The sequence below is a fragment of the Micropterus dolomieu genome, linkage group LG01 (assembly GCF_021292245.1).
Source record: "Micropterus dolomieu isolate WLL.071019.BEF.003 ecotype Adirondacks linkage group LG01, ASM2129224v1, whole genome shotgun sequence".
NCBI lineage: Eukaryota > Metazoa > Chordata > Actinopteri > Centrarchiformes > Centrarchidae > Micropterus > Micropterus dolomieu.
The window spans coordinates 30,931,290-30,942,576 of record NC_060150.1 but is presented as its reverse complement, the minus strand read 5'-3'; the positions used below and the strand labels follow the sequence as shown (position 1 = coordinate 30,942,576).

The 11,287-nt window shown below is 41.7% G+C and overlaps 1 protein-coding gene and 1 long non-coding RNA gene across 2 annotated transcripts in view; one reads left to right on the top strand and one right to left on the bottom strand.

The window, feature by feature from the left end:
* Positions 1-5,534: 5,534 nt before the first annotated feature.
* Positions 5,535-10,028, top strand: bloc1s5 (biogenesis of lysosomal organelles complex-1, subunit 5, muted). Its single transcript, XM_046064959.1, has 5 exons — positions 5,535-5,865; positions 6,023-6,105; positions 8,293-8,422; positions 8,642-8,700; positions 9,041-10,028. The coding sequence occupies exons 1-5, from the start codon at positions 5,847-5,849 to the stop codon at positions 9,212-9,214; spliced, it is 465 nt and encodes a 154-aa protein (XP_045920915.1). The 5' UTR covers positions 5,535-5,846; the 3' UTR covers positions 9,215-10,028.
* Positions 9,650-11,287, bottom strand: part of LOC123980535 — a 19,138-nt gene continuing 17,500 nt past the window's right edge. Inside the window, exon 3 of the long non-coding RNA XR_006827516.1 lies at positions 9,650-10,297. This is a non-coding gene — a long non-coding RNA (uncharacterized LOC123980535). The remainder of the gene's footprint in view (positions 10,298-11,287) is intronic.

The window sequence follows — 11,287 nt, the reverse complement described above, 5'->3', positions numbered from 1 at the left end:
TTTTACGTTGTTGGGAGTTCAACCATTTTTCCAAACAGGAGGATGAATTAATAACGTTTCTTAATACCGCCCTCCCTTCCCCCCTCTTTTTTGCTCTTCCACAACGAGGGGCCAAATCTCTTCAGCATTTCCAGCCCTGTGAGCTAATTTGACAGCTCACGGGGGTGACGCTGATTCCACTTCGCAGAGACAGGTACCCTAGGGCTAGCCAGCTGGATCGCAGCGGATGCTTACAGATTTGGCTTTAGCTTCATGCTGGGTGTCATCTGTCTCTTTGGTCTGGCGCGGGATAATTTTTGTGTATGTGTGTGTGTGTGTCCGCCCTGACATCATGTGCCTGAGCAGTTTGTGCCTGGCAGGCCTTGTCTGTCCAGGTTGGCCATCAAACACAGCCAGCATGGCCCTAATCTGACGAGGCACTGCTCCAAACATGCCACAGCAGCCCGAGAAGTGTGTGTGTTTTTAGTATGAGTGTGTGTTTGAGTTTTTGTGTGTGTGTGTGTGTGTGTGTGTGTGTGTGTGTGTGACCCCAGGGCAGACCCCCTTTTTCCTACTCCTTGCCTTTCTCCTCTGCTCTGTCCCACGTCGAATATCAGTGAACACACACGCGCGCGAGCGCGAGCGCGAGCGCACACACACAAACTGAAGAAAAACTTCAAAAAACATCAAGTTGAGCTCAGTCGACGCTCCCCCTTCCACCTCGCAGTCTCAACTCCTCCTCTGCTGAAGTTGTAGTGTGTGTGCATGCATGTGTATGTGTTATTGAAGTTCATATGTGTGTTTGAAATGCTACAGCCAGCGATTTTGCACGCCACAAACGGAGAGATCTCCTCGCTCAGCGCTCCCTCCACCCCAACATCTGTCACTTTGATTGTGGGCACTTTGCAGGACGCTCTGCCTCAACAGGTCTGGAGCCTCCCCCACAGCCTGTTGCCCTCAGTCGACTTCGACACTGCCTCTTGGAGAAAGACACGATCCCTCCCCGTGCTGGGACGGGAGAGGACAGTGGGACAGCCCCCCATGGGAGAAATGACAGTGCGGTTCCCGTTAATCTCCGGGACGAGCACTGAAATGGCGGCAGGGGCCCTCCGCAAACGCTAACCGTGGCCGACACACTGCAAACACACACACACACTCCCAGTCCTCCCCGAATGCCTCAGTGAAAACGGGCAGTTCGAGATGAGCCTGACAAGGTTTCGTTCTGTTTTTGCTGTGAAAGAGAAAAAAAAAATCTTCCCTTCCCTGAAAAGCGCAGGATGATGAGTACATATGTTGATTTTCAGGCTGTGAGCCATGTACCACCACTGTGTCTTCCCATCAGGCCTTGGGACAGAGTGACAGCAGGATAGTGTCACGCAACACAGTGACTTGTAAAGTGCCACTGCATAAAGGCCTTGAGTGTGTTTGTTTGAGCCTTTACCTTCCTGCTGCACTCCATTCTTCATGGTTTAACTGTCTACTTTTTCTTCTATTTTTGGCTTTTATCCCCCCCACCCCCACCTCTTCTCCATGGCGGACAGCTCGGAAGAATCCCGCCTCCAGTAGGCAGAGGGACAAGAAAGTGGTGGTGCTGGGATGAAGGACAGCTGGGACTGAAAGAGAGAGAGAGAGAGAGAGAGAGAGAGAGGGAGAGAGAGAGTAGCCTAAATGAAATAAGAAACTGGATATGGAGAGTGAGAAGGGCAGAATCAGGTAGGTGGGTTGCTGGGCAGCAGGTCCTCTCTTACCACCCCTGCACCATCACCTCCCCTCCGGCTCAGAGGCCTTGGCATCCAGTGAATAACACCCCCCTCCTCCTCCTTCCCATTCCCCCCTTTCGCATCACCACCCCCCACCTGTTCAGAGCCACGGTGCAGAGAGTGGCGCTGTGAACACAAAGCAGCGGCCCTGCGGCCCTACGCCTGGACCTCGGTGTCAAGACCCAGCCGAGCCAAGTGAGAGAGAGAGAGAGAGAGAGAGAAAGAGAGAGCAGCAAAATGCAGAATAATTATACCCAGTGGGTAAATCGAGCACCGTCGTTACAGGGGCGGTGTGGTCAGGCCGGGGAGGAGAGAGGCACGGAGGCAAGAGCGTCACCGGGGCGATCTCAGGGCCAGTGGGCATGTTTGGTAAAGCACACTCCCAGACCTCCCACTGCACTGCTGAAGCACCGTTTGTTGGAAGTGCTGCAGGAGATCATCTGGATACTGGCGAGCATGGGCACACAAGGGGTGGGGGGTGAAATACTGCTGCTTTGGTCCTGCATACTGTGCACAGATCATATGTGGAGGTGTTGTAAAAAAACATTGGCGGAAAGATTGTGTCTCAAATGACAAGGAAAATAGATACAAATTGTGTTCACTGTGCTCAGGTACATATCTAACTCACAATGACAAGCTGATGGATAATTCAAAGAGACTCTGTCACAGGAAATGCATTTTTAATGTGCATTAGTAAATGATTACATGCGTTTATAAGACACTGTTAAAGTATTTGGGTCAAGAGGGAAAATCTGAACAATTCACGATCACATCATTAATATTTTCCAACCAAACAATCAAATAGTATGACTGAAATCTCATTTGCAGAGCTTCTACTTAAATTATAGTATTTACATAGGCCTAACTATTTGTCTAAACTACCTGACAATAAATCAAATAGTCATTAGTAATTCTCTATAATAAACTATTATTAACAGAATTCAAATGATTTTATCTATTGTGGACAGTTAGAAAAAAATATTATTGAATTAAGCGATCGCACATTTACCATGAATAAGCTTCACTTCTCTGTTATAACTTTGAGCGTTGTCTTTGCTTCTTTTTTTAGCAAAATTTTTGGAGCATGTCCCGGAAAAGGCTGTGTGTTTTGTGCAGGGGTGTCAAACAAAAAAGCAGAATTCACTTAATGGACCTGTGGGACAGAAATACAGAGAAACACATGATCCGCTCTCATGCAACGAGCTCTCGCATGCAAACTGCAGCCCAGCGTCACAACGCTTGCAGATAATGATGCAGAAGGACAGATGTTTCCTCGTTATGTTGATATTGGCCAGGCCCTCCGAATTCTTTAATGCTGTGGAAATCTAAACTTTGGATAAGTTTTTGAGTAGTGGAGGTCTGAGCTGCTTTTTCTCCCTCCTCAAAATGTGACTATGTAAAGCCTTTAAAATGCATGCTTCCCAACCCCCAAGTTAAACAGCATTTAAATGTTTATTACATTTCAAAATAATACATATGATAATTGATTTAAGTTCCCATTTTGTAGAGAAGAATGCTTTTCAGAACTCCAAATATAAATCATTATGCTAACATTATATTTTTGTCTGTTATTATTGGTATACAAACCATATTTATTTAATTAAAAAAAAAAAAACGATCTACAATATATAAATATATATGTATATACTTATATATATATAAAATACAGTAAGTATAAAATAATTCATGAGATTTTTTTAACATCTTCTCTTCTTTATTATTGTAAAGTACAAATTAGATTTTGATTTTCTGCTATGCTTTAAATATGGTAATGAATGCTGCATTTAACCAGACCCTCTACTGTTCTTCGAGTTGATCTTAATGTTTTTAATTTCACCCTGCAGAGTCATAAATAAACAAAACAACACATTCCTGTCACAGAACGCCTCTGCTGGATCCGACATGTTTTGTTGTCAGAGATCCTCTCATGCTCCCTCAGACTCAACATGAGGCTGCAGTGGAGGTTTATTTTTTTTTTTTTTATATCCCTTGGCTGTTGATCAATCATTTAATCTCTTTAATAGGCCCAAATCAAAACTAATGGTGCATGTAATCAGTGTTTAACTAAGCAATGTGGACAGTGGGGGACTTAAGTGGTGCCTTAATGATTTTCTCCTGACTGAGCATGACAGTCCTAATGAATTTAGGGCTCACAAATAAACTTTTGACAACTAATATGCAACATTTGCCCCAAACAATGCCTCTTCTCACCCTGAGTGAATATCTACATGTACTTTACTCTTGCCACAAGTGCTGTGTTTATTAATACATTTATGCCAATATATTTGCATTCCATAAAGTGTTATAAAGGCACTTTCTAAATCCAAGATAATTCAGTCACAAGGGGCTTTTACCAGGCCTGGATTATAAAAGCTAATGTGAGAGATTTGGTGCCATCTTGTGGTCCCAATGCAGACACTGGGAGGTCAGCAAAAAGGGAACTTCTCTACAAAGATCATATTTTGTTCTCTGATTAATATAGAGGTAAGATGTCTTAGTATATTTATCTCCTACAAACAATAATTAATTTATTATTCTCAATGGGACTAATAGGTGTGATTGATTTTCAGTAATCTGCGACTGTTATAAAAGGGTTTCATTATTGCTTTCCTAAATAATCTTTAGCAGCAGGATATCATTTAAAACTCATAGCAAAGAACAGAATGTTACTGTGCACTCTATATGATAAGGTCACTAAACATTAAATATTACTCAACATTTGGTAACCAACTATTGATGCTCTAGTCCCTGAGTAAAGATTAATTTAATCATTATTGTACAACTATAAGGTGCCAATTTTTAATAAGGCAGCTTTTATTAAGGGTGTAACAAATTACTTTATTATTGGTTAATAAATCATGAATTAATGCATTATATATTAGTTATAAGACATTAATAATAGCCACTTTTGGGTTGTCATGTTGTGAAAAATCCCTCTGGCTTGTGTTTATCCTTTTTTCTTTTTGGTGATAAAGCAGTTATATTAAGTGTAGGAAACACATTATATAAATACTTGTGAGTGTTACACTTTCTAATTGGCCATCAAGTCCAGATGTATACATGTCAAACGTTGTTAATATAATGGAATTTGGATCAGATACTCCCCAGAAGGTATGTGTGGTCCACCTAATGAGCAAAGGTTACTGCTGGAGAAGGATAAACAGCTACAGGGATGTTTCACAACCTGGCAACCTCAAAGTTATTAGTATTAATAGATTATAATTACTGTGTAAAGCATAAGTAAATGAGTTCTTTGCCGCAAAGTGTAAAGCCATTAGTTGAAATGTATAAAACCCACTTATTAAGGGTGAATTATTACAAGGGAGAACCAGGGTTTAAATAAACTAGTTGGAAAGACTCCAAAAAGACATAAGACTCGAATTGGATTGTAAGCCACATTTATTATTATTATTATTATTATTATTATTATTATTATTATTATTATTATTATTGTGGTTGTTGTATGTTTTTTGAACAAATAATGAGTGTAAATGAGTTTTAAAAGCTACTTTGCTCCACCACAGAGCAAGACTGACATCTGCTGTCCACATACACGCAAAACCTCAGTCTACACCACAGACTATAGGTCCACAGTACTGTCGCTCATTCTGTCTCACACAGACATTAAAAAGCTACACAGTACAGAGTACGTCACTGTAGCCTGCCTCAGAAGATACGTCAGAATGTTATATTTCCCGTGGACTGGTAAAAAAAAGATCAAACCGCGAGTGGACCGCGTACTAAGCTGAATGTGACACCCCTCTTTCAGCCGCTTGGTTCAGCCCACGGCCTAGCACCCGGAAGTAGTAGTAAATATTTACACTGCAGTCAGCTGACTTCCATTCACCTGACCACAGTTAGAGAAAGACCATTGCATTTTGTTCGTGTTGTAGCTGATCTGTATTACTATAGAAATAACGTGTGGGCCAGTTAATGACCGGTGGTTTAGTTGTGCTAACTTAGCTCTTTCGCTGCCTGCTAGCTTCGCATTTAGAAAGCGATTAGCAATTAGTAGCTGGTTGAGCTAGCTGCGCCACAGGAAACAAAAGTGTGAATAAACTACTAAAACCAACCTGTCAGCGGGGTTTGTAAAAAAAAATAAATAAAATGGAGAAGATTGCTCAAGGTGAGTGAAATCCACTGCTGACAAATCCATCTCTTTGTCAGCATGTTTGACTTGTTGTTCACCTCTAACCTCAGATTGCAGCTAATTCTTTTAAAAACCTTCTATTTTGTGAGATCTTGTTTAACTGCATTTAATCTGGGTTGTGTTGGTCCTGCAGATGTAGGTGATATCCAGTCCCGACTGTTAGACCACAGGCCAGTCGTCAGTGCAGAGATCCGCTACTTTGTGAGAGAGTTTGAGGTAGGCTACTTGACATGAAATTATGATGTGACACTGTGGCCTTAACACTGTGACAATGGCCATGGACCCCACATCCACACACACATACATATATACAAGCTGTGTTGTAGCTGACCCAAACTTCAGACAACCCTGTGGGAGGATGTTTTTGCGGAGGGTTTTTTTTTGTTTTGCTTTTCATACAACACACACACACACACACACACACACACACACACACACACACACACACACACACGAGTATGAGACAAGAGTTCAGAATTTCAGCTTTTATTTCCTGGTATTCACATCTAGATGTGTTAAACAACTCAGGACATATCACCCTTTGTTTGAACCCACCCATTTTTCAAGTGAGCAAAACTATTGGAACATGTGACTGACAGATTTCTTGTTGCCCAGGTGTTGCCTTTTAGGTTGATTGTCTAAACATTAAATAACTCTGCATAACTAGCCTAAGTTTTCATCCTTGGTTCAAAGCTATAAAGACTGCATTTCCTGTTAAAGAGGATAAACCAATATGAAGACGTATAAAAAACACCATTGTAAATCATGGTGAAAGAAGAGAACAGACTGGATGATGGCTGTGTAGAACTGGATCAGCAGGCTGAGCTTCCTGAGCTGACGCAGGAAGTACATCCTCTGCTGGTCCTTCTTGATGATGGTGCCCATGTTGGGCTCCCACTTTAGGTCCTGGGATATAGTGGATCCCAGAAATATGAAGGATTCCACAGCAGACACAGGGCTATTGAGTATGGTAGTGGGGGGCTCCTCCTGAAGTCCACGATCATCTCCACAGTTTTGAGTGTGTTAAGCTCCTGGTTGTTCTGGCCGTACCAGAGAGCCAGCTGATCAACCTCCCATCTGTAGGCTGACTCATCACCGTCCCGGATGAGGCCGATGACCGTTGTGTCGTCAGCGAACTTCAACTTCGTTGCATCGTTATATGTGGTACTTTGAGTTTCTGTAGACTTGCCTTTGCACAATTTATCACAAGTGCAAGTATAGAGTGGTGTACAATATGCTTTTAACAGAGATATCTTTACATCAACCGTATATGACCCGAACTTGTGTAAAGAATATTGGCTTATGCATACATCATCAGTATCTTCATCATCTGTCGTTTGATCTGTGATAAAATGACCACAATATTTTACCTTATTACAGACACTAAGTTTATTGTTAGCTAGTTTAAAGTCAGGATATTTTAAACATCGATCATCTTTATTTCTGCAGATCATGACGACACTCTTATTGGCATTATGTTTGAAATCATGTTCCACACCTACACAGGAAACAATGTAAGGAGCTGCTGAAAACCTGCAAGGTCATCTGCGCACTTTATATGGTTCACTATGAAATTACCAATCATGCACCCAGTATTACAGGCTCTAAACTGCCTGGACAGATGACTCCATTGCTAACGCCAAATAAAGTGAGACACTATTGCCCCATTAATAAGGCTGCAAACCATTTTAAAAGTTTAGACTTACTTGTAAGGATGATGTAACTCTTTGCCATGATGTTTGACTCATGGCTACAGTGTCACTTATTACAGATATTTCGACTTCTTATCCTTTAACACTGCTGTCAAGCTGTTTATCAGACACTGACATCAATCTAAGGAAAAAGTCACACCAATTGATGTATCGCTTTCTTGCTGCTATTAGGAAAAAACATCAACTGTGGACATTAAATCCTGTGAGTGCACGAATGTCATAAGACCCACATCAGAACACCTGCTATGAATACATACAGAGACATGGCTAAACAGAAAAAGAAAGTGTCAGGGGACACACTGCAAACACCACTGTGCCACACATCCACATACCACACTACAGTTTATAGTTTTCATCATTATATTTGAACCATGTAGCCCAATACCTTGACTGCAGATTTCCATATATTGTATTTATTTCCACTATAAGAAATATCATGATGTACTGATTTTTCTGATTGAAGCCAAATAAAATCTTTAGTGGAGTGATCAATATACTTTTCAAAGATATATATATATATATTGTCTCTTACTTAATATCAGGTAAATCCAACTCTTTTGTTTGTTTTTTGTGTTTTTGTTGTCATATTGATGGATGCAACATGTTAAGCCCAAGCGCTACACTCAATGACTTAAGAAGCATACATTTTCAGTGTGCGGCAAAGCTAAGCTTTCCTCTGCTGCTTTTTCAGGAAAAACGTGGCCACAGGGAGAGCAGACTGCTGGAGAACCTCGACAAAATGGTGCTGGAAGCCACTGAGCAAATGCAGCCCACAACTTTAGAGGGTGTGAACCAGCAGCTGTCTGATGTCATTAAACGGTGTAAGTCTTCTCTGTCACACTTGAGACTTTTTTTTAAATTGTGCTAGAATTGTGTCATTTCATGCTTGACCTTTTGAATCCCTGTGATGGTATGATGTCAAAGGAAATGCTATTTTTTTTTACGAACAATGCTGATCTTAAAAAAGTGTTATATCTGTGTTGTGTTGTAGTAAATGTAAATCTTGATGGTAAGAATATTTGATTGCTTTTCTCTCACAGTAGAGGCTGCTAATCACATGGCAGACAGAGTCCAGCAGAGGGAGCTAGAGGCACAACAGGTAAAAACTACTCCATGCAAAGGAATCATAGCCTTGGAAAAAAACAGATTGGATTGCTTTGTATAGATACAGCATTACATGTGTAGGCTGAAGGCCAGTGTCCAGGCACCACACACTGCTTAAATGATCAGCATTCTCAATGTAGTGTATGATTGCAAGAGGGTGTGACTGCTAAAGTAGTAAATTTGTGACTGACTTGAAAACTGGCTTAATCTCGCATTTACTGTAATCGACCACTAAAACCTCTGGTCAAAGTGAAGTATTTGTCTTTTCTGCGAATACAAAGATTGGTGTGAGGCAAAAAATAAAAACTCTCTGCCATCTTTTCTTGTCCTTCCAGGGCACCCAGCTGCAAACAAACATGGAGCGTTTGAAAGATGAGTGGGCAGAGTTTCTGAAGGAGCAGCAGAGATTAAAGGAGGAGGTGGACGAGGAGCACGCCAAGGCTGTAGGACAACTGAGCGCTCATTACGCGGAAAAGAAGAAGGAGTTGACCGAGTTTCCAACCCTCTAATCAGTTGGTGCTTGTGAGCAAAACAAGCACACTGTGTCTTATTACATGAACGCTTGTGTTTGTTATGGCTATGGACGTCTGTTCTGCACGTGCAAAACGTTGGCATAAAACAATGAGTTTTTTTTGCTCCTGCACAACACCCCACATTTTCCAAATCATAAATATGAAAGTGCGATTAACAGTGTGGCATTTTCACAGGCCGTCAAACTGGCAATTCTCTGTCTTTAGCACATGGAATTTTCACGACACCTAAAAGGTCTGGTACATGTCATTTTTAAACAAGCAATCATTCGATTGTTCCTTGGCCGCGAAGTTTTCAACATTTCAAGATTTTTAATGGACGCCTGCCTGAAGGGTGCCGATGATAAATTTGCATCAGCCTCAAGTTGAAAAGGAACCTGGAGTTTGGCACCAAGGCGAGACATTTGGAGTGCTGAAAGCAAGATCATTAAATGTTGAGCAGGTGTTTTTTAAAGCACAGGTCAAGTGTTGTAGAAACGAGCTCAATCAGAACCGTTTCCAGAACAAAATCATCCCTCACCAGCTCTCCTGTGTTTGGAACATTAACTTCAAGTAAACCGACTATCTGTGAAGTAATTTTCATTATAAAGGGCCTTTTCTTAGTAACTCAGTGACTCTCAAACCCAATTATCCTTTTATTGCTGTTTAAACAGGAATAAAACGTAAACCAGAGTTTGGTCTTCTGGTTTGAATTTCCTTCTGGTCATGTATACATAAAAATGTCAGTGGTTGTCATGCTTTGTGCTTGGAGTGCTCACAATGCACAGAATGATAAACACAAACTCCAAGTGTTCTTTTCTGTTTAGTCTTTTCTGTTTATTAGATGAATTGCCCACATGGCGTATATTATAGGGTAAATACTAAGTCTTTAAGTATTTATAACCGCAAGCATGATAATACAGATGTACAGCAATGACAGAGATGCTAACTCACATTTTGTTTTCGCTCCCGACAATGGTGTTTTGTTGGACAGGTTAATGGATGGGTGGGCACATTCTTGACACCTAAGCCGTCATGCGTCCCATCTGAAGAAGCAGGTTTGGGCTTCCCCTCATCCATCAGCTGAAGTAAAACAGAGTTTCTGTATGAAAAATAAGAATAAAGCAAAACAAGCCAGCAGTGGAGTCGCCCCACTGTGTGACAACACAGCTGAAGTGAACTTAGTTCTGTATCCCCTTTCACAGAAGCTGCAGCTTTTTTCCGTCAGGCCCGTGCTCATGCAAAACCACCCTCTGGTTGCTCTGCCTGTGCCTGTGCATACTGTGTGTGTGTTGATGACGGCTGGCGTCAGAGCAGGACACGGTGGTTGGCATGTCATCAGAGATCAGGGAGGGCACTGACATGCCAGCAGATGTACGTCTGTGTGTGTGTGTGCGCGCGCATTCCTTCCCTCCGCCTTGGTGGCTGCAGCTGTCCACCGTGGAGACAGCCCATCAACGGCTAACAAGGAGCGACAATACGGAAACGCGGCCCACCTCTGCCAGCAAGGCACCTTTTCATCTGCCCTTATTTATTTTTTGGGTTTTCGGTGGAAAGAAAGAAAAACAGAGTACACGAAAGGTCACTGTTAAAGTCATGAGTGTTAGCTATTCATGAGTAGAGAGTCCTACGCTTACAGTAAATACTCTTTGGGCCTGATAAGTACATTATTTATATCTGTTATAATGAATTTTGACTTTGTCGTGTTGTGTCAGATTTTGAAACAAATTCAAGTCGGCAAAATGTTGAATCATTTTGTGAAGTGATGTAAGTAAGCAAATTGACAGTAAAATGAACACATAGAAGCGGTTCTTCCATGATGTAACAATAGACGGCATAGGTGCACATGTAGTCCTGCTCTTTGCTGGTTCAAATCCACAAAACCAGAATAGGTCTTCCTAAAGGACCAGGTTTAGTGTGGAAAAGCCCCCAGGTTAGAGTAACCACCCACTGCCCGCAATCGCACTACAAAACCATTGCTGTCAATAATAACATGCTCTTTGACAAGTTAAATGCAAGCAATGTGGGATTTAGATCACCGTCTGTTTGCGACCGAGGGATTGCAACAACAAC

Bases quoted from the DNA above. Each gene is read 5' to 3' on its own strand.
- bloc1s5 (XM_046064959.1), top strand. The intron at 8,423-8,641 runs GTAAGTCTTCTC...TTTCTCTCACAG, and splicing joins GTCTGATGTCATTAAACGGT to TAGAGGCTGCTAATCACATG. The intron at 8,701-9,040 runs GTAAAAACTACT...TTGTCCTTCCAG, and splicing joins GGGAGCTAGAGGCACAACAG to GGCACCCAGCTGCAAACAAA.